This window comes from Urocampus carinirostris, chromosome 1 (assembly GCF_059441175.1).
Source record: "Urocampus carinirostris isolate Australia breed hairy pipefish chromosome 1, RoL_Ucar_1.0, whole genome shotgun sequence".
Taxonomy (NCBI): Eukaryota; Metazoa; Chordata; class Actinopteri; order Syngnathiformes; family Syngnathidae; genus Urocampus; species Urocampus carinirostris.
The window spans coordinates 18,519,549-18,547,338 of record NC_142349.1 but is presented as its reverse complement, the minus strand read 5'-3'; the positions used below and the strand labels follow the sequence as shown (position 1 = coordinate 18,547,338).

At 39.5% G+C, this 27,790-nt stretch overlaps 1 protein-coding gene and 1 long non-coding RNA gene across 2 annotated transcripts in view; both read right to left on the bottom strand.

Annotated features, from left to right (window-relative positions):
- Positions 1 to 27,790, bottom strand: part of LOC148373803 (uncharacterized) — a 248,977-nt gene that overhangs the window by 86,877 nt on the left and 134,310 nt on the right. The gene's annotated exons all lie outside the window — the stretch shown is intronic.
- galr2b (galanin receptor 2b) lies at positions 7,982 to 27,752 on the bottom strand. Its single transcript, XM_088329587.1, has 3 exons — positions 27,512 to 27,752; positions 19,040 to 19,422; positions 7,982 to 9,511 (listed from the first exon to the last, which is right to left on the bottom strand). The coding sequence occupies exons 2-3, from the start codon at positions 19,420 to 19,422 to the stop codon at positions 8,761 to 8,763; spliced, it is 1,134 nt and encodes a 377-aa protein (XP_088185713.1). The 5' UTR covers positions 27,512 to 27,752; the 3' UTR covers positions 7,982 to 8,760.

The following is a 27,790-nucleotide window of genomic DNA, read 5'->3' as shown; positions in this document are numbered from 1 at the left end:
TCAAATTTAAACACAAATAACACTGGCGAAATACAATGATGAAGAAAATGGAATACGAGGGAGTTTGGTAATAGCGTTTAAAGCTATGGTTAAATTTGTTGTTATTGTTGCTATTATTATATCTTAACTGTTATTATAAATATTCTTTTTATTTTTATTGTTGCTATTATCATTGTGCCGCAGTGATGTCTGGTAACTAGTGGCATTATGACGTTGAAGGATGGGTATTACGAAGATTTGTGTATAAAATACGTGATTATTGTAATTATTATAATTATTGAAATCTGACCTATGTAATAATAATGTATATCCATGAGATTTCATTATATTAGACACAAGAGGAGAAGAGGATTTGTAAAATGTATTTAATAGGGAAGATAAAGGGGTAGGCAAAATGAGAATCTGTTTCTGACTAACCCTTTTCCAACATGTTCTGTAACATGATTTTGTTGTTGACTCATTGTTTTTATCCTGTTTTTATTTTAATGTTCGAAATAAAGTTTTCATTCATTACATTCAAACTTCATGTTATCAGATTTCATTATAGGTGTCAAACAGGCGGACCGCGGGCCATATCAGGCCCACTAAGGGATTGAATACGGCCCGCGAGACAACACTCAGAGAAGCGCAAGAGAGAAACAAGCTTCAGGTTGAAATATGTCAACTTGATGTTGCCAAAGCCAGGTTCCTCTCACAAAGACACTGTACTTGTATTTATTTCTCTCTCTCTCTCTCTCTCTCTCTCTCTCTCTCTCTCTCTCTCTCTCTCTCTCTCTCTCTCTCTCTCTCTCTCTCTCTCTCTCTCTCTCTCTCTCTCTCTCTCTCTCTCTCTCTCTCTCTCTCTCTCTCTCTCTCTCTCTCTTTTCCACCCCTTTTAAGTCAAGTCAAGTCAAGTCATTTTTATTTGTATAGCCCTTAATCACAATTATTCTCTAAGGGCTTCACAAGTTATTACATATAAGATTAGGTTACTCGTATGCTATAGAGTAGAAGTGAGTTTTAAGCCTAGATTTAAACATTTCCACCGAGGTTGCAGATCGGATCTCAGGGGGAAGAGCATTCCACAACACTGGTGCCCGGATGGAGAACGCTCTCGAACCAGCGGAACACTTCTTGGCTCTTGGGATCACCAGGAGACCGGCGCTCTCGGAACGAAGGCTTCGGGCCGGGACATAGGGGGAGATCAGATCTGAAAGATATGAGGGGGAAAGTCCATGTATGATTTTGTATAATAATAAGAGAACGTTGAAATCAAATTTTAGGCTAACAGGGAGCCAATGCAGGTTAGCCAAAATTGGGGTGATGTGATCGTACTTTTTTGTCCTTGTTAAAAGCCTCGCTGCAGCATTTTGTACCAGCTGAAGACTCTTGAGTCTGGTCATCGGAAGACCGGAAAGTAGTGCATTACAGTAGTCGAGACGGGAGGTAAAAAACGCATGAATTATGATTTCCGCATCCGACTGAAATTTTCTCCTACTCTCTGTCTCTCTCTCTTTCACTCTCTGTGTCTCTATTTTTCTCTTCCTTTGTTGCTCTATGTCTCTTACTCTCTCTGCGACTTTTTAACTTCATTTGCTCTAACTTCCTTTTTTTCTTTTCTCTCTTTTCTCTTTCTCTCTTCCTACCCTTCGCGCTTACTCTTTTCTCTCCTTCTGTCTTTCTATTTCTCTTTGGATTTCTTTCTTCCTCTCCCTTTTTTTCCCCCTCTCTCACGACCTCTCTTTTTATCTCTATTGTTTCGCTCCCTTTTTTTCTTCCTTTGTCCCGCCCTCTCTCCTTACTCCTCCATCTTTCTCTTATTTCTTTAGCTCTCTTTTTCTTTCTCTACAATCTACTAATCCGTGACAGAATGTTTGTTCTATTGTGTGGCCCCCGAGTTAAAATGAGTTTGACACCCCTGTTATAGTACATGGTGAATTGGTACATTTAGGATCTGTCCAAAAGGGAACAGTAAGAGAATGGTTTCAAATGTCACATCCATTAACTAAAATTCTGAATTACTTGGAAGTAAATTTTGTGCTGTGCTTATTTGCTCTACAATAGTCAGACATCAAACCAGTTTGTGGTACAGAAAATGTTGTTGACCACTGAAATACTTTACAGGATGGCACAAAAAATATGAGAACCACAACCCAAGAATATAAAGAGTGGTAGAAGGAAACCATATTTTAAATTTTCTATTTACATCAGTGGAAACCTTATAACATGCCATTTAGGAAAATATGCTGCACCTTTCAGTTCAAAGTCAACACTGTGATTTCATTTTTGTGGCGCTCATCAGAAAAAGATCATTTTCATTCGTCACTCAAACCTCTTAGATATCGACATTGTGTTACGGAAGCGAAAAGCAGAAACATAACATGTACAGGGCATGGTTATAGAGCAATCACTTTTAATGGACAACACATTTCCCCGGGGGAAATTGCAGTAGAAAGTCACGATTCCAAGTCCTTAGAATCCCTCGAGGGAAAATCTTTTTGAGTTGCTAGGGGCAACCACACGGACCATTCCCACACTGTGTGTGGTTTTTTTTTTATAGAAGAGTGACGAAAACATCGTTTGAATTAGGGTAAAATGTTGTTCTCAGCATCCGATTTATAATTCAAGGATAGCAACGGTGTCACTTATTGGAGTAAATATATCAGTTTACAAATATTATGAATTGTATTGAATGTAAAAAATAAAAATTGGAAAATGTATACTTTTTTAAAGATATTTGTATTTGTTCGGTTACCATACAGAATTGTTCCAATATTCCCTACTTTAAAGTCTCTTTGAATTCAACAAGATCTTAGCAAATATACTCCAACTTTACAATATGAGTACCACACATTTAAAAGTCCATTCTCCACTTATAAATACATACCTGTCAAGGGACAAAAATGTGCAAAAGTCAAGCTTCCTATTTTTACCCACAACTTTCTATTTCTTTTTTCATGGAGTTGAATTTTTTCAACAAGGTGATTTTTTTCAGATCAAAAACTGTTTGAATTATTTATGTCAAAGTATATTTGCAACGACCTTTTACACATAATGTCCACAAGGGGACTCTCATCACAAAATGAAAGTAATGCAGAAAATTTAGCAAAGGCAGATTTTTTTTTTTCTTCAATTTACATAGAACGACAAGATGAAGAACTCTTACAGAGTCAATTACGCACAATAAAAGAGTAAGAGCAGAGTATTTGAAACATGTCTAAAGGAACAGCAATGACCCCATTGTATCTTACAGGCACAGCATGTTTATAGCAGGGGCAGCTTCACAGTGGACAAAAAACAAAACATCTTCATCAAAAATCATATTAATTTCTGAAGTCATTTTAACATATTTTAGCAAAATATGTACAAAATACGACTAAGGTGTATAAGTTCACTGGTGCGTAAATAGAGTATGTAAACAAGCCCCTATGCATTCCCAGCAAATGTATACATCTCATATCGCTTGATGCAATTTGAAAAAAGACAGATAGGCAACAGCTCTCCTATTCAAATCATTCTTTTTAGAGGAAAATTGGTCGAAAAACAAGGACATTTAATTGAGGTAGGCCAAAGCACACGCAATTAGGCTGACATGTCGACGGCACAGTAGCAATATAGATATTTGTTCGAGTGCCGTTGTCTTCACATTTTTCTGGTATGTACAAAATACATCTTTTTGAAAATACATCTCTTATATACACCGTGTTACCACATCCACCGAGAAGACTTCCAGGTAAAGTGATACTAAGCAACGCCAAGGAGAAAAATTCTCCTGACAGAAAAACTAAAATAACATGTGCAGTGAGTTTTTAGGTTATAATAGTAATTTAAGTAATAATAGCAAAACTTGTATTTTCTGATTGCTTCTGTTTACACATACAGTATTAGAGACTTGATCTCTTTGATGAATAAAATATTATTTTCTTAACTTGCATGCATACTACACAACACGATTGTACAAAATATACAATAAATCTACACAAAACATAACAACGGATGAAGGGCTGTTGAGGTTTGAACAAAAAGCCCGGACAAAAACCTTTTAAAATGAGTTCGCTTCCTAATTCTTGAAAAAAAACATCAGCTTCCTCTAAAGCAATAAAATTCTTGTGATCAAGAGGTCTCAGGTTCAATTCCCGGCTTTTCCGTGTTATATGTCGAAGTGTCCTTGAGAAAGACACTGAATCCCTAATGCAGGTAGCAGGTAGTTGCCTTGCATGGCTGATGCTGCTATCGGTTAGTTAGTGTGTAAAAGGGAAAAGTGTGAAGCACATTGCAAAGCGCTATATAAATGCAAATCATTTACATTTACATTTGTGTGTTCGAAGTGAGCCGTTGCCAATGATCTAAAGTGCAGGTAACGGTTAAGGCAGAAACGGTAGATACACTCTTGATGGTTTTGGTAAAGGGACAGTGTTTAATGTGTGACCACTAGATGTCACTATATTGTGCGCCGCAACCAAAAACGACTACTAAAAAAAAGCACAGGGAAGAATAAAAAATAGAAACTCGAGTGACCAAACGGTACAATCTTGTTTTTCTGCCAAGCCTTTTGCTAAGGAAGAAAAAATGAAATGGGGAAAAAAAAAATAAAAAGAAGGAATGTCAAAAGATTAAAGACATTAAGTAAGGAAAAAAGAAAGAAAATAGAAGACCAAAAGACAAAAAAGGAAGAACAACAAGGAAAAAAAAGAAAAACTATTTACCCTTATCAGCAAGATGTCAGACAATTATGTCAGCTCCCTGTGGGGGTGCCATATGTTATGTGTAATAAATAGTAATTCTTCAACCTTCTTGTGTTTCAAAAATGCATGTTTTTATGATAGCTAATGTATGTTTGATTATTTTTAAATCTACATTGTTTTATATTTTTTTATTGAACGTCGTTTTTTACCACTAGAATCTGCAAAAAAATACACACTGTCCTCTGACTATACATGGGGCCTTAAAGTCACTTAAACCCATCATGTTTCAAGTTTTTTTTTTACATTTCAAATAAATACAAACTGCACAATAACCCAGCATAACTAATTTGTATTGTCATGGTTGCCACGGCGCCCAATTGGCCCCTGCCTTGTGGCACCAGCTTCTGTCACGTTTTCCAGGGCGACCAATTGGCCCCCGCCCATGGACACCAGCTGAAACTCGTTGACAGATTGCTCCCTGTCACTACTTAAACGCTGTCTTGTGAGTCGCCTTTGGTCGGAGCGTCTGCGAAACTCTGTTTTGACACTTCAAGCCCTGAGAATCTCCAGGTATCCTGTGTTTTTGCTCTTGTTTTGCCAAGCCCTGTGAATATCCGTTTTATTCCTGTGTTTTTGCTTCTGTTTTGCTCTCGCCACGATCTGTTTAATTTTGAGCACTTCCGTGTTCCGAGCAATCTACTCCCCGCGACCAACGATCTCCGGATCGAGTGTGCGCTCCTTGCTCTTCTCCCCAATAAACACCGAGTAGTGTTACGTGATTGGGTTCTGCTACCTGTTTCCTGTCCTGGTCATGACACGTATAAATAGTTGCTGTTTTTTGTCTTACATTTTTGACAGGGGAGCAAAACAGTACAACCCGTCATCCATATTTCCACCATTAGGTGTCCCCTTCCGCTTTACGCAGTATTTCAAAAGTAACACTGATGGGTAATAATGATTTTCTAGGAAATTTGACTTCTAACAGTTTTTGGCCTAAACGTTCATGTTGTGTTAGGCATCGGCACCACCGACCCTTCGTTATCAGGTCAATTTTGACAATTTTCACTCAGACTTCTGACCACCAAACAGAAAGTATCGCTCAATAAAGTTAATACAACATACTAACAGACATTATATGCATCTTCAACCATATATTCTCATTATAATTAAATTTTAATGGCCCCAGAGACACAACAATTACCACATTTGATACCCTTGAACTGGGCCACTAGACAGTGTAGACCCTTATATTACATAACGGTTAAACCTACCATAAATAATTTCAAAAGGTAAAAACATAAAAGTAAAACAGTAGCAACATACCGGTAGTTATAAAATAGGTTGTTATTTAAGAATGGGTGATCATTAACAACTATGCAGCTCTCGGTTTTGAAATTGTTTCTGATCCACGTTTAATATCATGTTTGCCAGCAGACCTTTCAGTCCTAAAACTGCGAGAAACCCAAACTTGCCGATTAAATTGTGTAAAATCTTTTCCTATCATGTTTTCAAAAATGTGAAAATGTGGAGAGATGAGAACCAACAATCTGCACAATTTCTTGAAGACAGAAATAAAAACAAAGAAACTAAAGAGAAAGACAACATTTACATAAAACAGACAGTATATTGTAAAAAAAACATGAAATAGGGGCAACATAAAAACCTTAAGAGACCAGGACATGGTTCAAGATACTGCATACGGTAGAGAGAGAGAGCAAGAGAGAGAGAGAGCGAGAGAGAGAGAGAGAGAGAGAGAGAGAGAGAGAGAGAGAGAGAGAAGGAAAAAGAGAGAGAGAGAGAGAGAGAGAGAGAGAAGAAGGGGAGGGGGGGAGGGAAATAGAGAGAGAAGGAGGGGATGGGGAGAGGGAGAGAGAGAGTCAAAAACAGAAAGAAAGAGATCAAAATAGAGAGAGAGAAAAAAAGTGATAAAATGAGAGAGTCAGTAAAAGAGAAAGAGGGAGATCAAGAAAAAGAAAGAGACAAAGAGATAAAGAGATAAAAGGAAGAGAGGGAGATCTAGCAAAAGAGAGAGAAAGAAAAAGGGAGAAAGGGAGAAAAAAAGAGAGAGTTGAAGTAAAAGAGAGAGTGAGAAAGAGAAAGAAGTACAGCTATAGTTGCTCTGGGAGTGACAAAGCTCCTGGCTTTGGTGACAATAAGACATATTTAAAAGTGCAGCTCTATTTTCTCTCGCCCTCGTCTCGCGGGCCGGATCAATACCCTTGTCGGGTCGCATGCAGCCTGCTGGCTGCATGTTTGACACCCCCCTCTGACATACGATAAATTTTGGATGCTGTGAGTGAGCGCGCGTGAGTGTGTCGTGTATCACAATGTGTGCTTTTTGAAAGGTAAATTTGAATGCTATTCTATTTCTAATTTGTATGTTGAACACCATCTGTTATGTGAGTGTCTTGGACATGGGAAACCTTTCCGTGGCTTTCTGCTGAAAAGGCTTTCATGTCTCCCAACAGCCTTTCCACATTCAACAGTTTGAAAATACACAAAATAGAGGTCAAAACCTCGCTGCGTGTATACATTGGCAGCATATTGTATTCTGACCATCAGCAGTACATATTCATCTGCTCCTCCTTGTAAAAGATGCGTGATGTCATGCAAACAAAACAGGCAAGCTCTGTTTATTCATTATCAATGAAAAACAATGCAATCTCTTCAAGGGGGTCACCAAGCTCATGGAATACGTGCCTGGCATGTTTTTGCAGTTCACAGACATCAATGGGACGTCAATCCCATGTGGTAGTATGGTGGGCTAGTGCTGAGGGCAGGGGTATCAATAACACAGGAGCCAGACCAGTAGATTAAAGTGATAGTTTGAGAGAGAGATAGAGAGAGAGCAAGCGAGAGAGCGCGAGAGAGGGCGGGAGAAAGAAAGAGAGATAGAGATAGCAAGAGAACAAGAGATCAATAGACAGAGAAGGAGAAAGAGCGAGAGAGTGAGAGAGTGTGAGAGCGAGAGTGCAAGAGAGAAAGCAAGCAAGAGAGCGAGAGCAAAAGAGCAAAAGAAAGTGACAGAGAGCGTGAGTGTGTGAGAGAGAGAAAGAGCAAGAGAGAGATAATAAGAGAGTGAGAGAGAGTGAGAGAGAGAGACAGAGAGAGAGAGCGAAAGCAAGAGAGCGAAAGCAAGAGAGTGAAAGTGAGAGAGCGAGAGAGGGCGTGAAAGTGAGAGAGAGAGCAAGAGAGCGAAAGTGTGAGAGAGTAAGGAACCAAGAGAGAGCAAGAGAGAGAGAGAGAGAGAGAGAGAGAAAGAGAGAGAAAAGCTAGAGAGTGATATATATATATATATATATATATATATATATTAATACCATACATTAATTATAGAACACATTTTCCCTTTTTCCTCCTCAGTGACGCCACTTGCAGCTTTACCAGTGCGAATCTGTAAATTCCAGATATAGTTGGTTTTGGTATCACAGGCATACTATAATATAAACGGTCTGAAGTGACATGCTTGCCCAAAATCACTCTGCAGTTTACCATCTCTATATTGAATAGGCCTTAAATGTCTTCTATTTTTGAGCAGATATCCTGGAAAAACAGTAAAATGAGAATCCCCTGAAGCTCACATGAGTGGGAGATGGGCTGGTTGTCACTATGTTGACTGAGAGTTTACCAAGGATTTCAGTTTTGGCGATATTTCGCATTTTAGAATCAAAAGAATCAAAACTGACCCTAACTATACATATGTAACCATTCCAATTAGATCATTTTTTTAATGAACTGACTTATTGTTTGAACTTTATTTTGTTGAAATATATGAGAAGCCTTGATGTCATAGACACATGTGGTTTTTGTGTACATTTCAATTCAAAAACAAGTCTGTGGTGACCATAACACCAAAGGAGGGTTAGTGAATTGGAGAAAACAAGAATTAATGTATTAAAATATGTACATAATTGAGCAGAATCTTTTGCCAAGCAGCTGAGAATAATTTATAACGCACTTCCTTTTGCCAAAATTCATCCGCTGTCTGCTAAAGCATACGTAACGAGAAGCGAGAGAGAATACAAATACTAGAACGCTCTACCCAAAGCCGAACGCAATGCCCCTCGGCTGTGGCCAATCGTTCCCCGTAGTGTGTTCAAGTGGGCAAGTTGAGGCTGAGGGTGGCTTCCCTAGGCTGGACAGGCCGCCTGTTGGTCATCTCGCACTCGTTCTGCCTGCCCTGATCTTCGATCATCTGAGACACCTCAGTGGACGCGGCCTCGAAACCCGGCAGGGTGTTGGCCACGTGCACCACGTGGACCTTGTTGCGGCGGTTGTTGTCCAGCAGGCAGCTGAAGACCTTCTTGAAGCCCTTGCGGAAGTGTTTGGAGACCAGCGCGTAGACGATGGGGTTGACGCAGGAGTTGGCGTAGGCCATGCAGTGTGACAGCAGGCGCAAGACGTAGGTGGCCTGGTTGAAAGGGAAGTCGCCGTACAGGTAGCACAAGATGACCACGTGGTAGGGCAGCCAGCAGATGCAGAAAAGCGCCGTGACAATGATGATCATCTTGGTCACCTTGCGCTTGGCTCGCTTGGACTCGGACATGCCGTCCAGGGGGTCCACGGCCGTCCACAGGTACTTGATGGTGCGCGTGTACGACAGGCTGACGATCAGCACCGGGAGGACGTACCCCACCAGGAAAGTGCACGTGTCCAGGAGCTTGCGGTCGTGCTCCCCCCAGCCGGGGACGCACACGCTGCTGTTGGCGAAGTTGATCAGGTGGTAGTAGCTGAGGTAGGGTCCCGCAAACACCAGGGAGAGGCCCCAGATGATCACCATGGCGACCACCGCGTTGCACGGCGTCCTCAACTCTCGGGAGCGCAGCGGATAACGGATGGCCAGGTACCTGCCGAAAAGCTTTTATGATTAAAGCTTCTCACAAATCCTTAAACATGCAACGTGTGAGGAAATAGTACAAAGATAGCTGTCAAGCTCCACGGCTCCATGCCCTTACAAACTGTTATATTTTCCCTTACAAAATACAAAATAATCTTACACCATATTTTTTTTTCAAACGTGTTTATTTATGTAGTTTAACATGTTATATTGTACATGTGTTTCGTTATATCATATATTTTGTTAATTAACATTTTGTCGTGAGATCCTGAGTTGCTCGACATGAATGAGGTTTATTATAAAAAATGAAGTAGCTTGGACGTTCACTGTAGAAGGAAAAAATACATGCAAATATAATTAAGTAGAATAATACATTTTCTTATTCTAATTATGAATTCATTTTCTGCATTAAATTATTTTTGGTAATTTACTGATTAAATGGATAACCACAAACCTGTGTTTTTTCATTTTCTTATTTTATACTTCATTTGTTTCTTAACTTCTTTATACAACATAATAATTCGTAATATAATGCATCAAAGCAAGTGAGCCGTTTGAGAGCCGGCTCTCTTTAATAAGTTGAGCCGAAAAAGCCGGTTCCTTAAAAAGAGACGGACTTTCACTACACAACTCGAACTCGTTTGACTTGATTGATTTGCCGTTTCGTGATAGTCGGTGTATACCGGGTGGTACCCATCATTGACCAATTTGCGTTTTTCCGTACAGATTTTCTTGTACGTCGTACACGTCTTAAAATGCATAATAAACGTACTTTGTACGGCAAAACCGTACAGTTTGACAGGTATGTACATGCTACACCCATCTGCAAGCATTCAATTGCAAAAACAATTAAGACGAGAATAAAAACCTTATATTCCCGTGTGTTCCAATTTAGATTACTCAATGTTAGAAGCACTTGCAGTGATTATTTCAGTTGGGGACAAAACTTGAGACTGCCGCCTTTTAAAAGATACCAAAACCGCCCAAATTCTCCAAACTGTTCGATAACAGCATTTAATTTACTTTGGGTACTTCTTGGATTGAGATTTAAGTGAATATTAGATGATAATTAAGAGGTGAAATTAAAGTAAACAGCGCCTTCTTCTGGGGAGCTTTGTTTGTGTTTGCTGTTTGTAAACATTTAAAAAAAAACGTGGTGGTATGCGACTACACAATCGCACTACGTGGCATCGCAATGTCGATTAGATTTCGGTTAATTTTGCTGCCCTACTAGCAAGCGAGTCGCAGGGTTAGGTAGGGTTACTTTAACTTGATTACTTTCAATTACTTTTGGATTACTCCAATACCAAATATGCTAATAAAAGACAAAAGAAACTAAATATGAATAAACGGAACGGAATACATGGAACGGCAAAAATGATGTTGGCAAGCTGTTTGGATTCATTTTCATTTTGTTTCTGTCGCATTTTATGTTAGTTTTGCCAGAGATCAAAGCCAGGAGAGAAAGCTTACCACGTATTGTGAGTCATAATTTTATTCATGTTTAGTTTATTTTGTCTTTTATTAGCATATTTGGTATTGGAGTAATCCAAAAGTAATTGAAAGTAATCAAGTTAAAGTAACCCTACCCAACCCTGGCGAGTCGTCATATTGTTTTACGTGTTAACTAGTCGAAGAGCGTTTTAAGCCAAGTTTTGGTAGTTTTAGAGCAGAATGGTTTGTGTTGGTTTGCATGTAGATGCAGTGATAGCACAACAAAGGGCAAGCAGTCAAAAAGGGGCTAACTGGCAAAAAAGAAGGCACACGGAGATGCGCTAACCGGGACCGATCAAGAAAAGGCGGCCTCGGCCTCGGCGGAAAAACCCAAGCTGGTCGACTAAAAAACACGCAGTGAGCAGCAGGGCTAAACAGGAGCTAACAACAAAAAGCGGCAACGGTGACCAACAAAACAAGGAACACTGCAAAACTGGTGCTAATGCCAGGCTAGCTAATCAAAACATGAGGTGAGCAGCCAGACTAACTGGAAACCAACGCCGAAAAGCGGTGACAGCTACTGCCATAAACGTGAAGACGGCTGTGCATGAAACAGGGGACAAGGCAAGACCGGCGCTATCGCCAGGCTAGCCAGGCAAACAATACAGCCAGAACAGCAAACAACCGCCAATCAGGAGAAAACAAAACAGGAAAGCCCTCGGCTGCCATGACGCAAATGGGGAGCTATCCGGACAAAACCATATCGGAAAACAGAAAAACACCAAGTAAATTTCTCCAAACAGAAAATGAGCAGTATGCAATCGCTACTCACTGCAAGCACTCTCTGTTGTGTTAATGGGATTTGACATTTTGAATATTGTGTTCGTTCAATGGCAACACAGCTCTACAGCAAGCAAGCCAGATGGGTCATCTTTGATACTAAATTCATCAAATTCCTCAGCGTGAGGAATATTTCGAAACATATTTGCATAATTGTGGGAAAGGACACGACACGTTCTGTGCCTAAAACTAAGAAACAAATTCTGTTTGGGATTACCTTTAAGTTCAACTCCATGTTGTCTACCAAGTGACATGACTAATTCCTGACCAATTCATGACTGATACTGAACAGATGTCAACACATTTATTTGAAATCGAGGTAAATTGTAAACGGATGTCACAATTTTGTTATCGTTTCTGTAGACATGTAGATAAATGGTGAGACAAATATCTATGGAGACAAGCAGTGCTCCCTCTAAGCTGCGCGTGCGCGATTGCGCACTGCTCGCACATTCTCAGCGCACAAATAAATCTAGCCAGCGCACAAAAATGAGGGCTCAAAATTACTTATTAAGAAGTGTCTTAAGTCAAAGTTACAGTGCATGAAGGTAAAAATACACGGGTTCCCCTGACGTTGTGTCCTAAATGCGGTATTTTGAAGTCGAACGAAGTTGAGTAAAGTTAGTAGAGTATGTCGAGAACCGGCTTCTGCGGCTCGGCTCACTAAAAAGGAACCGGCTCTTTCGGGTCCTGGGGCAGGGGTATCAATAACACAGGGGCCAGACCAGTAGATTAAAGTGATAGATTGAGAGAGAGAGAGAGAGAGCAAGCGAGAGAGCGCGAGAGAGGGCGGGAGAAAGAAAGAGAGAAAGAGATAGCAAGAGAACAAGAGATCAATAGACAGAGAAGGAGAAAGAGCGAGAGAGTGAGAGAGTGTGAGAGCGAGAGTGCAAGAGAGAAAGCAAGCAAGAGAGCGAAAAAAAAGTAGAAAAAAAACACCGAAAAAAGAATAAAAAGTTGCATTCAAATAATTTCCAATTATATCAAGTGAATCTTGTTGCCAACATTGTACTTCTACTAAAAATGTGATTAAGTACAGTTCTGTATCTTACAACTGACGCAATAAGCCCCCCAAAATGTTAATGTTATGCAACAAAATATATCAGGAAATAAAAAGAAATAGATATCTTGTGAAAGAATTGTAAGAGCAAACGACCTTTGTAGGCCGTACAACCTTTGCAATAGTACATGAGTCAATTCATTAAAAAGAGAAAAATAATTTTGCATTGCCGGAAACTCAGCAAAATGTAACTTGATGTCAAGTTTTGGACATGTTTGATGATTAATTATCTTGCCACACTTGGGATTATGGTGGCTCACTGTTGTTTCAAGCGTTGCTCACCGACTTTGTGTGAACGCTCAAACCCGTGGAAAATTAGAGGGAACATTGGCGACAAGTGATTTTTTTGTTGCGTGTTACTGTCACGTGAAATCGCTGTAACACTGTATCTCAAGCACCGTGCCACAGCACACTTATGTGCAATGTTCCCTCTAAGCTGCGTGTGTGCGCAATTGCGCACTGCCCAGAGCTTTTCTGCGCACAAGAAACTCAAGCCAGATAACCAAAATGAGGGATCGAAATTGCTAATTAAGAAGCGAATTATGTCAGAGTTAGTGCATGAAGGTAAAGATACACGAGTTCCCCTGACGCTGTGTTCTAAATGTGGCATTTTGAAGTCAATGTCGAAGTAGAACAAAGTCAGTAGAGTTTTTCGACAACCGGCTTCTTCGGCTCGGCGCACTAAAAAGAACCGGCCTTCGGGTCCCAAACGGCTCTTGGTTCTTTAATCCCAACATCACCAAATATTATTTAAAATTATGCAAAAAAATGACTTAAATGAAGGGGGTAAATAGAGCAAAAATGTAAAAAAGATACCAAAATGAAAAACGAGTGAAAAGCTGACAAAAAAGGAAACAAAAGGAGAGAAAAAGAGAAAAAAGAGCAGGAAAAATTCAGAAAAATCCAGAAAAAAGAAAGAAAGAAAGAAAGAAAGGAAAATGAACTAGAGAACAAAAAGCAAGAAAAAAAAAGTAACAGCTAGGAAAAATTAACACAATGACATTTTTTAAAGGAATTTTGAAAAAAAAAGAAAAAAAAAGGGACTGAGAAGAAACAGTTTGTGATGCATTCACATACTTTCCAATTATATCTAGTCAATCTTGTTGCCAACATTGTACTTCCACAAAAAAAAATGTGATTAAATATAGTTCTGTACCGTGCAACTGACTAAATAAGCCCCCCAAACTGTTAAGTCAAGTCAAGTCATTTTTATTTATTCAGCCCTTAATCACAAAGAGTCTCAAAGGGCTGCACAGGTTATTTCACAGACTATTATTTCAGACTATTATTACACCATCCCCTGATCTGGTTAGTATTATGCGACAAAAGATACCAGGAAAAAAAAAAGAAATGGAAATCTTGTAAATTAATTGTTAAAAACAAATGACGTTTGAAGGCTGTACAACCTTTGCAATAGTACATGAGTCAATTCATTGAAAAGTAAAAAATAATTTTGCATTGCCGTAAACTCAGCTATATGTAAGTTGATGTCAAGTTTTGGACATGTTTGATAATGATTTAGTTGCCACACTTGGGATTGCTGTTGCTCACTGTTGTTTCAAGCGTTCACCGACTTTGTGCGAACGCTCAAAAGCTTACAGTTGTGGAGTGTCTGTGCTGTCTTCCTGTGTTCAGCAAAGTAACTGTAACTGTGAGAAAATTATAGTTCGACTATAGTTTGAATGTGCCTTTGTATGATTTTATCCTCGAAAGATTATATCCAGGTGTCTTTTGTTACAATAGTATCAGCTCAGGTAATTTTCCCCTATAGACAAGAAGATGACTCAGAAGTCCTTGAGAGATAGCGCTTGGCTGTCGGACCTCCATAAAATGTGCCTCTCCTCCCTATCTATGCTTCCTTAGAAGTGCACTGCATTATTGTTTAAGCTTACCGTAAATAATAAGCTCCTCTCCCTTCAGGAGGGCTAATCTTTATCTTCCAAGGTCAGTAGAGCAGCTTTACTTTATCTTTGGTTTCTCATTTATCATGATAATGTGACACCTAGCGACCAGCATTACAGACGTTGCCCTACTTACGAACGAAATAGGTTCCGAACGATCGTTCGTATGTTGAATTTGTTTGCAAGTTGCTTTAGTGCTATATTTTGTGTGTTTAAGGTTTATTTAAGTATGTTTAAAGCTTGTGTAAGTAACCTGTATAGTTTTCTACTAAAATAATAAACATTTCATTAAATAATATGCTCTATAAAGATAAATAAGGTGAAGTTTAAACTACTTTTGGAAGATGGGCTTCAATAGTTAGGGGCTTTCCTCCTTGGTAGAAAGTGATCGAAAAAAAGCGATCCAACCATTTTCTCAACCGCATCAAGCTTTCTCATTCCACTTTTATTACAAAAGAAAAGGCTCGCCTTTTCTTTTAACTTCCCACCAACCATAATTAATGGATGCACGAGATATTAAACAATAAAAATGTCAAAGTTCTTAGCACGCTGAAGATACAGTATAGAATGTTTATGCAAGAACTAGGAAGAGAAAGCGGATTTCTTCCTCTGATGGATGCTGGGTGACCACTCACGGCGCCAACACACACTGATAGCGGCGGAAAAAAGCACTACAGTACCGTCCTCTACTCGGAAAAAGGTGCACACAATACAAAATCTAACTTACAGCAATGTCTGGATATTTTTCGACATCCTGAAAAAAATGTTTGTATCTACCGTTTTTTGTTGGCTATAAGAAGGGGAGCGTCTGTACATCGTTTTATGTAATCATGTGATCTTGTTTAGGCCAATCAGATATGTTGTTTTACGCCCGTGTTTTGAAGAAATGGGAAACTAGTTATCGGATGTGTGTGTTTTCTCTCTGAGCCAATCTTGACAGAAAAATTCTCCCATATCTGTACACGGGAACTGATTGCTATTTCATAAACAGATGCTCAGAAGGTAGTCAGGGTAGAACCTATTTTTGAATTATTTGGTCTAAATAAGAGATTTGAGTTAAGGCTGCAGTCAATTAAAGAAAATGGTTATTTTAGGTATTCATTTTTGTCAGGGCGGACCAGAACAGAGCAGGAGACCCCAGAGCGTTCGTTACAAGTCTTTTATTTGGGGAAGCGTACAGGGTTAGCGGGAGACGCGATGACCGTCGAACGTCAGCAGCAACGCCGTGAAGACAACTTCGGGACACGTAGCCAATCGTAGCGTGGGACGGAAGCAGGTCGAGTTTACCGGGACTGGAGAGAAGATCGTAGCGTGGAACGGAAGCAGGTCGGATCGGAGTCAGGCAGAATCAGGTAAACAAGTCAAAAAAGACACAGGAAAATCAGGCGAGTCAAACGGGGTAAAAAGTAATCCTCCGACGAAGAGGTCTCCGTGTAGCGTGCTTAAAAAGGGAACATAAACCAATCAGGAAGCGCATTCCAGCGCGCCAGATGATTACCCCAGGTGGCTCCACTTGGGTAATCATGACAATTTTCTAATTTTACCGGAAAAACTATTTAAAATCACAGTAATATTTTTTGGGGTTTACCTGGTAGCAATGTTCCCCTCTAATCTTCCAAATGTGAGCATCACTGTAACAACGGTGAGCGACCTCAATCTCATGTGTGGCAACCAAATTATTATTAGACATGCCCAAAACCTGACATCAAGTTACATTTTGCTGACTTTCCGGCAATGTTGAATTATTTTTCACATCGTAACATATTGATTAATGTACTATTGGAAATGTCATACGGCCCACAAACATCAGTTTTTTTTACAAAATCTTTTACATAAACTTTCCCATTTTTAATATGGATCTGTTGTTACACGATATTAACATTTTCTGGGATTTATTTAGTCCGTTGCACTATACAGAACTTTATTTAATCACAATTTTAAGTGGAAGAACAATGTTGGCAACAAGATTGATATTTGGAAAAATATTTCAATGCAAGACTAACCCATCCAAGAGACCCCCCCCAAAAGACATATTATTGTTATTGTTGATCTTTTTCTGCTCATCTCAGTTTTTTAGACCTTATTTCCCCCCCATCTTTTTTTAATGTTTCCTAGCTTTTTAAATCTTTTTTTTTCCTTGCTTGTCTTTTTTTTTCTCTCCATTTTATTATTTATTTTCTGTCTTTCTTTCTTTCTTTTTTTTCTTTTCCGGTCTTTTTACGTCTTTTTTTATTTGGGAAATGTGTACTTTTTTACTTGGTTTTGAATAAAATTAGTCTAAAATGCTGGCTTATAAAAGACAAAAATGAAGCATTTCAATGACTCAAAAAGTAAATTATCATTTAATATGATGGATAGGATATAAAATAGGCATTTCTTAAGGATTAAGGAGTGTATTCCGGGAGAAAAAGACTCTGAAGTACTTTCTGTCTAAGGACTCAGTTTATTTCCCAATCTACCCTCTGTCCAGTGGTATAACCGCTCTAGCCTGAAAGGTTTTCGGCTCGCTATGCCTAATAGGCACGCATAATTTGTGAGACATACATTAGGGACCTGTAGCATCACAAATTAAAGTGATTGGCATCAACAGAGCTGACAATCAGGGCTCCTTTCCTCATAATGGCAAGTGAACTCAGAACCCCAGAAGTGCAGTACAGATGGAGTACCAGGTAGGGTGCTTAGGGATTGCGCTATCAAGCAGGCTGTAGTCTTCAGTTCCCGTCAAAGGCTACTATTACATCCTGCCACAAAACCTCCACCATCATCGCCATCCCCCCAAAATTGTCAGTATATGGATTACAGTATGCATAAACACTGACAATGCAGTGTTTTAAAATACTGAAGACCACAAAGTAGTCCCAGCTCCACTCATTGTCAACGGCATTGGTGAGGTGTTTTCATAACCTTGTGGCGGGCTACTCAGGTGTCCTTGCCATTGTGGACCATGTTGGAGACCCGTAGTGTAAAGAGTCCAATCCTTCAAATTCCTGGGTCTCTGCTGTTCCATCGACATCAGAGCTGTGGTGGCGAAAGCCCACAAGTTATGTAACCACTCTGAGTGTGCTTAAGGAGAACAACCTGGAATGGAGGCTGCTGGTGTCCATCTACGCAGCATACTGGCATACTGCATCACAGTGTGGTATGCCGGGAGCACAGTTACAGACAGAAAAATCTTGCATAGTCATCGACACTGCCCAGAAAATCATTGGCTGCTCTCTGCCCAGTCTGGAGGGATTAGTCATTTCACTAGAGTGTAGCACAGGGGTCTCCAATCTTTTTCAAAATGAAAGCATTTTTATTGTTAATATTAGTGGAAGGGGCACCCAGTCTTATATACATTTCTAAAACGATAAGTTATCTTGTACTACTTCTGTTATCACCAGGCTAATTATTGTGAGTGAAAGAAAGAAAGAAAGAAAGAAAGAAAGAGAGGAAGACAGAGAAGAGGAGAAAAAGAAAGAGGAGAATTAAGTAGAAAATTGGGTTAACTCGACTCAGTCAACCAATAATAATAATAATAATAACAATAACAATGACAATTATATTAATAATAATAATTTTATTAGAAAATCACTATGATCAAACAGCTGTTCAGAGGGGGCACCCGGGTGTCCGCAGAACAGGTTGGAGACCCCTGCTGTAGCCGATCCAACAACATTATAAAAGACTCCTCTGACTCCGGCCACCACCTCTTTGACCTGCTGCCCTCTGGCAAACTTTTACAGGACCCAGAAAAATAGGGTCAGGGACACTTACTTCTCCAGGGCCATCACCACCCTAAACAAGCGCACAAGACTGTGAGTAATAAACATCTTGCCTATTTATGGCTAGATAAGTATTCCGTGTTTTATTTCTCGACTTAAATTTTGGAAATATGTTGCTGCGAATGCCATATTATGTATAGGGTCAGGGACACTTACTTCTCCAGGGCCATCACCACCCTAAACAAGCGCACAAAACTGTGAATAATAAACATCTTGCCTATTTACAGATAAATAAGTATTCCGTGTTTTATTTCTCGACTTAAATTTGGGAAATATGTTGCTGCGAATGTCATATTAAGTTTCCCTATTTATCATGATACTCTATCGTATCTCATGTTTCTCTTTTAAGTCTTTTACTCCATGTTTATCCCGTTGTAAACAATGTTCACTACGTTGTTATCAACGACAATACCATTTTTTTCTAAGTAGACGTATTCTGTCTCTATGAGCCTGCCCTAATAACCCTTTGGCAACACTTATCCACACTTCCTCCTTCAATTAAAGGGGCCTGTTTGCTCACTCCACAGCTAATTTCCTACCTGTCCACTGAGACGGCGGCCAACGTGAAGCTGCTGGCGTACATGGTGAGGTTGATGAAGAAGTGCACGGCCTTGCACATGAAGGAGCCGAAGACCCAGCCGTCGAGGGAGTAGATGGTGGCTTGGAAGGGCACGCAGAAAACGATGAAAAAGAAGTCGGCCGCGCTCAGGTTGAGGATGAAGAGGTTGGTGGTGTTGTAGCCCACCTGGCCACTCCGCAGCAGGACGGCCAGCACCAGGCTGTTGCCAACCGTGCCCAGCAAGAAGATGAGCGAGAAGACCACCGACACGATCACGCTGGTGGCATTCAGCGGGTAGCTCTCCGAAACGTTGACGGGTGCACTCAGCCCAGACAGATTCTCCGCGTCGGACATTTTGGACATCTACAGTGTGAGATCGTAAATCAGGATGCAGTAATTGAATACACCATTAAACAGGATTACAATGGTAATGGTTGCTATTTAACAAAATCTAAATTAAACAAGATTGTATCAACGGTCAGGTTTAAGTTCTTACCTCAAGGCTGAAAGTTGCGCACAAAACTTTTCCTGCTTAGGCAAGAATAGCCTGGTTTGGATTCATCAAACCTTTGCTAATAGATCAACACAAGTATTTCCTTGTTTAACGGCTGTTGGCGCGATCGGTTTGAGGAAATGACGCCCAAATGTTTGTGAAAACGGTAACGTTTCTCCAGGCCGTCCCAAATTCAAATTTGAACCAACTCAGAATCCAAATCAACAGCCTAATTCTCACATGTTTGGTCTCATGAGAGCCTGCAGATCTGGTTCTGCAGGCCTCAGGGTAGATTTTTGAGCCTAGCAACAACTAATGGCTGAAATGTGATTGGTTGGATGATTAAAAATTGAAGCACATCTGGAAGCAGGTTATTTAGGGAAAAAGCAATGAAAGGAAGCTGAAAGAGTTATTGATTGACAAATTATAATTAATATCACACGATTAAGATATTTTTAAAGCCAGCAGAGAAGGCCTTAAAGGCCCTAACGGCCCACCATTGGAAAATTGTGGTGGTGCATGAAATGGTAAATGTAATGCAAAATTACGCAGATATATTTCAGTCATTTCATCAAACTCTTTTCTGTCCACTGGTCTTGCTGTGAACATCAAATTTGGCATTCCATTTAAAGACCAGTTACATAACGTATTTTGCAAAAAAAAGTAACATGATTAGAAAGGTTTTCAGCAAATTATATAATAATATATAATTAGAGTATCTTAGGGGGTCTGCCAGCAGGCAGCAGGACCACCATTCTCGAGTGTCCTGATTTGTGCATTAAAAGACAAGGTACGGGAGCTTGTCTTTGATGCCTCCAATATCAAGCTCCCACTTGTCTGCCCTAACTCTGAGATGAGCAGGTAATGCCTGTTTTGTGTTCTCTTTAAAATGTATATCTATGTGGTTGTATTCTGTTTTATTTAGTTTTTGTTTGTTTTCCATCATCCTCACCAACTTATGTATTCAGCTAAAAGTTTTTTGTTTTTAATTAAGCTCAGGATTGTGAGAAAATTGCGTAATATTATGGTGACAGTTATAAAATAACAATGTTAAACGATAGCAAGAAAAATAGACATATAGTTGATAATGATAATAATATGTTTAGTTGTCTATTATTTATTTTTCTTCGCTACTACAGAAGAAGCCAGGTAGCTAACATGTTCACTGAGTGTTACAATTGGATGCTAGCAAGGCGAGCTTAAGAGCATTTAGCTGTCAAGTGCTGTTGATTTTTAAAATATTTGATATTCACAGAAAGTTATGACAATAAAAAGTCAAAAAAACATTCAAAGGGGTTATTTCAAATATTATATTTGGTGTTTTACCATACTTTTGTGTTATTCTATGTATTTAAATGAGTATAACCAATTCTTGATATGAGCTATGATCATTACACGAATGGTAAATCACTTTTTTGTTGTGAAGCAAATAGTTTTCTCCGAAATAAGTCAAATAAAACTTCTAATGAGCTTTATCAGATTACCCTGTTCTTTTGATATTAATATTTGAACACTAGATTTTGCTGTATTGTGTAGTGCAGGGGTCTCCAACATCCCGTAGGCCCAAGATTGCCTCCGTGGGACCGCTGTGGTGAGTTTTTCCTGCCCTCATGTAATTTTTAGATCAGGAGATGGTGTCATATTATTTTGTAGTCTGTACAGCCCTTTGAGATTTGAGATTAAGAGCTATACAAATAAAATTGACTTGCCTTGACTCTTCACCAGCGCTTGATCATTTTTATTTTCTAGTATATTGTTTTTTTGTGGTTGATTGAGTCTATTGAACCCCACTTCCAATAATTAACCTAGTAATAACATAGTAACAACATAGCAGTAACAAAAAAGTCGTTTTTTTAAAAATGCATATTAATAATATAAAAAAATGTAGCTTTCGGCTTGAAAAAGGTTGGAGACCCCTGGTATAGTGTAACCATAAATAATTGAGACGAAGCAAAAGGAACAATACAAACTACGGGGACTCAGAATGACCAAACTGCACCATATTTCATCTAATTTTTTTTTGCCCAGCCTTTCACAGGATTTTTGTTTTTCTTTATGGGTACCTGTAGCAGCAAGATGGCGGACAATGAGGTCAGCTCCCTTTTAGTGAGCATCATCTTGGGATAATAAATACAAATTTCTCGACCTACGCCCATTTAAAAAAAATGCACGTTTATATGGATAGTTCATGTATTTTTCCTTATTTTTTGTGATAAAATGTTTTCTTAGTGCAGTGGTTGGCAGATTCGCACGAGAAAAACATTTGTTGGCCTGGAGAGGGATGGGCCCCATCAGGCTGTACTTGCCCAAGACACACCACAGAAAATTGTGCCCCTACGGCCCTGGTGGTTGAGGGATCCAACCAACCAAACATTATATTAATTAATAAAGTTTTTTACCACTAGTAATTTTAAGCATTGATTTTCTTTCTTTGAGTGAGAAAGAAAGAAAACCAGTTAACATACATTAAAATAAAGGAAATGATTATCTCGTTTTCTGCGAGATATTCATTTTTTTGCAACGCGTTCAATATTTATGAACAGTACATTAACTAAACCCAACCTCTAAGAATACTTGTTTACCTACTGGATCTAATCAGCAAGAGGCTTTTTTAAGAATATTTTAGTTCTTTTTTACGTCAAACCAAAGAATCCCAATCTAAGGAAGAAAAAAAACACTCAACATGACACACCTGTGAGAACTTTTATCATTTGTTTCAAAGCATTGATGGGAAAAAATAATAAAGAAGGCCAGTTGTGACATCTCACATATTGTCAGTGAGCAGAATTATTTGAGGGTGCAGTCGAACTCTGCTCTGCAAATAAAGGTAGGCATTGAAAGCAACAAGCGGCACTGCAGCTGAATGGTTAACGCGTGTGCGGCACAGTTCTGAGGTCATGAGATCAAACCTTCCTCTGTTGAGTTTGCATGTTCTCCCCATGCCCACATTCCAAAAACATGAATTTCAGGTTAATTGGCCTGTCCAAATTGTCCCTAGGTGTAAATGAGCGAGTAAGTTGTCTGTCTCTGTTTGCCTCGTGACCGGCTGGCAACCAGTTCAGGGTGTCCCCTGCCCACTGCCCAAAGACAGTGGCGACTCTACTGAGGATTAGCGGTGCTGATGATGGATGGATGAAAGCAACAAGGCCATTGTGTCACAGTTCTGAAACAAATGTCCATTCATTTTTTTGTATGAGCAGTTCAATTGACATATCAAAATCAGCCAAAGTAGAGAGATGTTTGGCCCTGCATATGTTAACCCAGGGGCTCGAGGCCACATATTTCTTTTTTCATAAGTACACCAGGCTTGTAGATGAAATTTTCCTCATGTAAATTCTCTCTGTGTTGTTCAAAATTTGGTATGTTCAATTTTTGTATAAAGGAAGCCAAAAAATGTTGCAAAAGGTTTGGTCTAGTATATACAGGGCATAGTCTCAATCACAGTTCACAGTCACACCGACACCAACCCCGTGTTGGCTGTACGTCACAAAGGAATCCTTTATATTAAAACTCATTTAACAATGTATGTTCACTGTTGTGACACTTTATGATGGAAACCCACGGAACAAAATGTAAACACCCAAAAATACCAGCCAAGCAAATTGATTGGGTAAGCGGTAGGGATGGACGGAGCTATGAAAACATAGCGCATTCACTCCCGTCTCTGGCCCGGCGCCCTCTTCGCCTAAGGTAAATAGGTCGGTATGTTTCTTGTTTGGAATGTTTTGTGACATTTTTACTAAAGAACTTTGTTTGCACCTTTTTTGTAACCATTATTTAGGATAGAAATGACGGCGCAGTGGTTAGCACGTGTGCGGCACAGTTCTGAGGTCATGAGATCGAACCTCCTGTGTGGAGTTTGCATGTTATCCCCGTGCTTGCGTGGGTTTCCTCCGGGCACTTCGGTTTCCTCTCACATTCCAAAAAAACCATGGATGTCAGGTGAATTGTCCGGTCCAAATGCAATTAGCAATTACCCCTCAGTGGGAGGTGGCTGGAGTCAAGAACACACTCAAATTCACCAAACATTGATTCCCCTTCGCTCTTCCCAACCTGACACCAACCATTAAGCCCACAGCACAACAAGGTTGCTGTGCCATGCAACCCTTCATCAGCAGAGAGGCCCCACAGCATACACTGGTTTACCCCCTCCACATCATATGCGTCATTATCAGTCAATCTTAACCATTATTTGCCATTTACATCTATCTCTTGCACACACTCATGCATCTATTTAATTAACCGACTTCACATCCAAAATACGTTTCATCCCATTCATCCAACCATATCTTCCTCTCATTCTATTTCCCACCACCTCAGCACTGCTTACTCCTTTCATCAAACAGCCTTCATCCATTCTTTCCATATGTCCAAACCATCTTAAAACATTTTCATCAACCCTCTCAGCAAGCTCTCTCACCACACCAGTTCTTCTCCTTACTTCCTCATTCCCTAACCAGTCCAATCGGGTCACTCCACACATACCACGCAAACATCTAATTTCAAAGACATTTAACCTATTATGCTAATTTACCCTCAAACCCCAGGCCTCTGAGCCATACATCACTGTTGGTACCAGCACATCTTCATACAATCCTCATCACATTGTGAAATAAAATGCGCTAAATCATTCGCTTTGGTCTGGAGTGCAAGTTTGGCAGTTTTGTTGAATTGAATCTCAAAATACAACACAATTAAAGACAATAACCGAGGGATTACTGTACAGTGGCACCTCTACTTACGAATGTCTCTACATATGAAAGTTATAGGTTACAAAGTCTCTGAACGGCAAAGCATTACCTCTAGTTACAAAGGCGGATATGAAGTCAAAAATTCAGTACAGGGTTTCCCGAACGTAAACAAACTGGCTATTGCATAAAATCTATCTGGCAACCCTACATTATCCTAGGATGCTTTTTATGTCACTGTCATAGTTCAGAGTTTAGAGATGAGGACAAAGAGGGGCTCCGGCAAGATATGGGGGAGGAGGGCGCAGCCCAAATTAGAATGAAAGACATTTTAGAAAATTATATGAACCCTCGGAAATTTTGGAAAGAAATCACCCGGAAAAAGTGTTGACATGTAGGGCTATTGCTCAGTGTGAGGACGTCTGCCTCGTGCTTTTCTGACGGATTGTCAAAAGCCGGCAGAAGCAGACGTCATTGGATCCGTTTTTCAAGAAACGCGAGGCAAAAGTAAGTGAACATTCTTATCATTTCCTTTATTCTTTGTTTTTTTTTAGACTATGTGCCTCTCGTTTTATGTAAATCTCGTGGTAATCTAATTTGAATAAAATTGTATCAATTGTACTGATGCTCTTTTATGATTTATTCAAAGAATATCATACTGTACTCTTTCGGGGCTTGGAGAATGGGTAAGTGAATAGCACATTGTAAAGCGCTTTGGGAGGTCTTCATTGACTTGAAAAGCGCTATATAAATCAAGACCATTTACCATTTACCATTAGTGCATTTACATACAAAGGGGGCCCTATTTGCGGCGTTTTTAGGTTACGAAGCTACTCCGAGAACGAATCACATTGGTACGTAAAAGTACCACTGCAGATCAAATTAGAAAAGAAAAATTAACTGTAGAAATCTCTAATGCCTCAAAGCAAGGCTCTGTTACTGATTCTACAAACAGGCACAAGTGGCGTTTCCATCAAAATCCCAATTTCTTTTTGTTCCTCTTGAAATGGAGCTGTCAATTTGTGGAGGGCTCTTATAGAGTCATTCTTCGTATCCGAGCTAATCTAAGCTCTTCCGCCGAAGGTTCCCACAGGGCTGGCCATGGTGCTCTTGTTGCATCTCCACGGTGGAAAAATCACTCACAAAATATTTCCTTTGAGACAGCTTGCGTGTGACTGTTCAATTATGTCACATCTTTCATAATAAACAGAATCCCAATGAAAATGTCTGCACATGGTAAGTTGTCCCTGTCTCAATGCATGAGCAATTACCATTGTAATGCAAAACAGTACAACACAAAAACAGTTTGTACAAGATTATTGAATGTCATATTCTCTGTAATCCTGCTTTTTACAATCACAAAAAAAACAATTGCATGGTTTAATATTCAGTGTTTAAATCATGATTGAAGATGTACTTTGTGAGATGATACATATTTTAATTATGCATTCCTCCAAGTTGCAAATATTACTTTGGGCAAAATAACAAAAGTCCACATTTATTTTAATATTAACATGGTTACATGTCATATTTTAATTTGACTTTTTCACATGGTAGGATGACATTAATTTTCTGGAATTAGAATTTTTTTCTTGTGATTGCTCTGTACCTTTCCAAAAATGTAGTTTCTTAGTCTGAATCTTCGTAACTACTTTGCTCTAATAGTACAATATATACAACTATACTGATACAGCTATACTTATTATTCTTTTCCTTTATCAATTACTTTATTCATGATTTTTCCCTTAAATATTGGGAAGTGTTCAGTTATTCTCATCAGAGTAGACCTTTTGTGATATTGAAAATTACAACAAATAATACACACTATATTTGTTTACATTTAATTTGAGTATTTTTGTTCCTTCTAAAATGGGAATTTAGGATTTGTAATGTATTCCCTCCTGATAAATTATTTCTTCAATTACTCCTTTTTTATTAAATATTTACACAATTTTTGTTTTTTAAAAAGTGGTGAAATGAGCTTTGTTGATGATTTTCTTACATCACAGTATTTGTAAAATTTAAACTGAAAACCACAATAAAATTATCACTACATTCTTGAAAATCTTTTATTACCAATAATATTTAAGTCGGGCAGCACGGCGGCGCAGTGGTTAGCGCTTGTGCGGCACAGTTCATGTCATGGGAACCTGTCGTGGGTTCAAATCCAGCTCCAGACTTCCTGTGCGGAGTTTGTATGTTCTCCCCGTGCTTGCGTGGGTTTCCTCCAGGCACTCCGGTTTCCTCCCACATTCCAAAAACATGCATTTCAGGTGGATTGGCCGGTCTAAATTGTCCCTAGGTGTGAATGAGCGAGCGAGTGAGTTGTCTGTCCCCGTGTGCCCTGCGATTGGCTGGCAACCAGTTCAGGGTGTCCCCTGCCCACTGCCTGGAGATGGCTGGGATGGGCTCCAGCCCCCCCGCGACCCTAATGAGGATAAGCGGTACGGCTAATGAGATGAGATGAATATTTAAGTCAAGTCAAGTCATGTTTATTTGTATAGCCCTTAATCACAAGGAGTCTCAAAGGGCTGCACAGCAAACTACGGACTATTATTTCACCATCCCCTAATCTAAAACCTACAAAAAGGCAAGGAAAAACTCAAAAACCTCAACATGAGGCAAATGAAGAAACCTTCGGAAGGGACCGCACATGAGGTAATCCCCCTTCCACGATGACCAGGCTGTAACGGATGTTGTAATAACAAATATTACACAGATGTTGTCAACATGAAATGTACGTCATTCATAAGCTGTAGGATATAAGTGTTTTAAGCCTTGATTTAAACAGTTCCACTGAGGTTGCAGATAAAAACTCATATCCAAACCTTTGAATTTGCAGTTTTATATGTTTTTTCTAGGAAATTTAAAATGTATATCATAGATTTAAAATGTATATTCTTAATACGATTATATTGGCTTAGTATGTCATGAGAGAGAATCAGATGCTATTGAAAAAAAATCAGCCACATCTCTGAAGTATGGATCAAAATATATTATAAAAACCAGCCGATTGAGATCACATGAGATTTGAATGTAAGAACCGGTATTTAATAGTATTAAAGACCTCATCTGGACTTTCAAAGGAAAGGCTTGGAAATGCAGCCACGCATTAATGCAAAGGCATGCAAAGGGATAGCGAATCAAGATGTTGATGTTATGGCAGAATCTCACTGAATTAGCAAAAAATAACAGCATCTGATGACATACTTCACACATCAGCAATAAAAATCTCATCCAAATGCAACATTTGCATGAGTGTGCAACCCACCTGGAGGAGGACTCCAAGCACCAAGTCCGACCGTTCACTCCCGCTAGCTGACTATTGTTGCACTCTGCTCCGCTCCTTTTTACTGTTGTGCCTCCCTCATTTTGCACATACCATCTTACTTCATTCTCTCTCTCACTCTTTGCTGGTAAGCCACCGTTTCGATTTCCCTGCACGAGGACGGGGACAAAGAAAGCTGCTGTGGCTATACGTCTCGAGGCTAAGGTGGGGGATACCGGGAGGATGCGAGTGATGCAGCAGCGCACCTCGCGAGTAAGCGAT

Excerpts from the sequence above, each read along its gene's own strand:
- galr2b (XM_088329587.1), bottom strand. The coding sequence starts at position 19,422 with ATGTCCAAAATGTCCGACGCGGAGAATCTGTCTGGGCTGAGTGCACCC. Across the intron at positions 9,512-19,039 it reads GCCGCCGTCTCAGTGGACAG|GTACCTGGCCATCCGTTATC; the intron begins GTAGGAAATTAG and ends GCTTTTCGGCAG.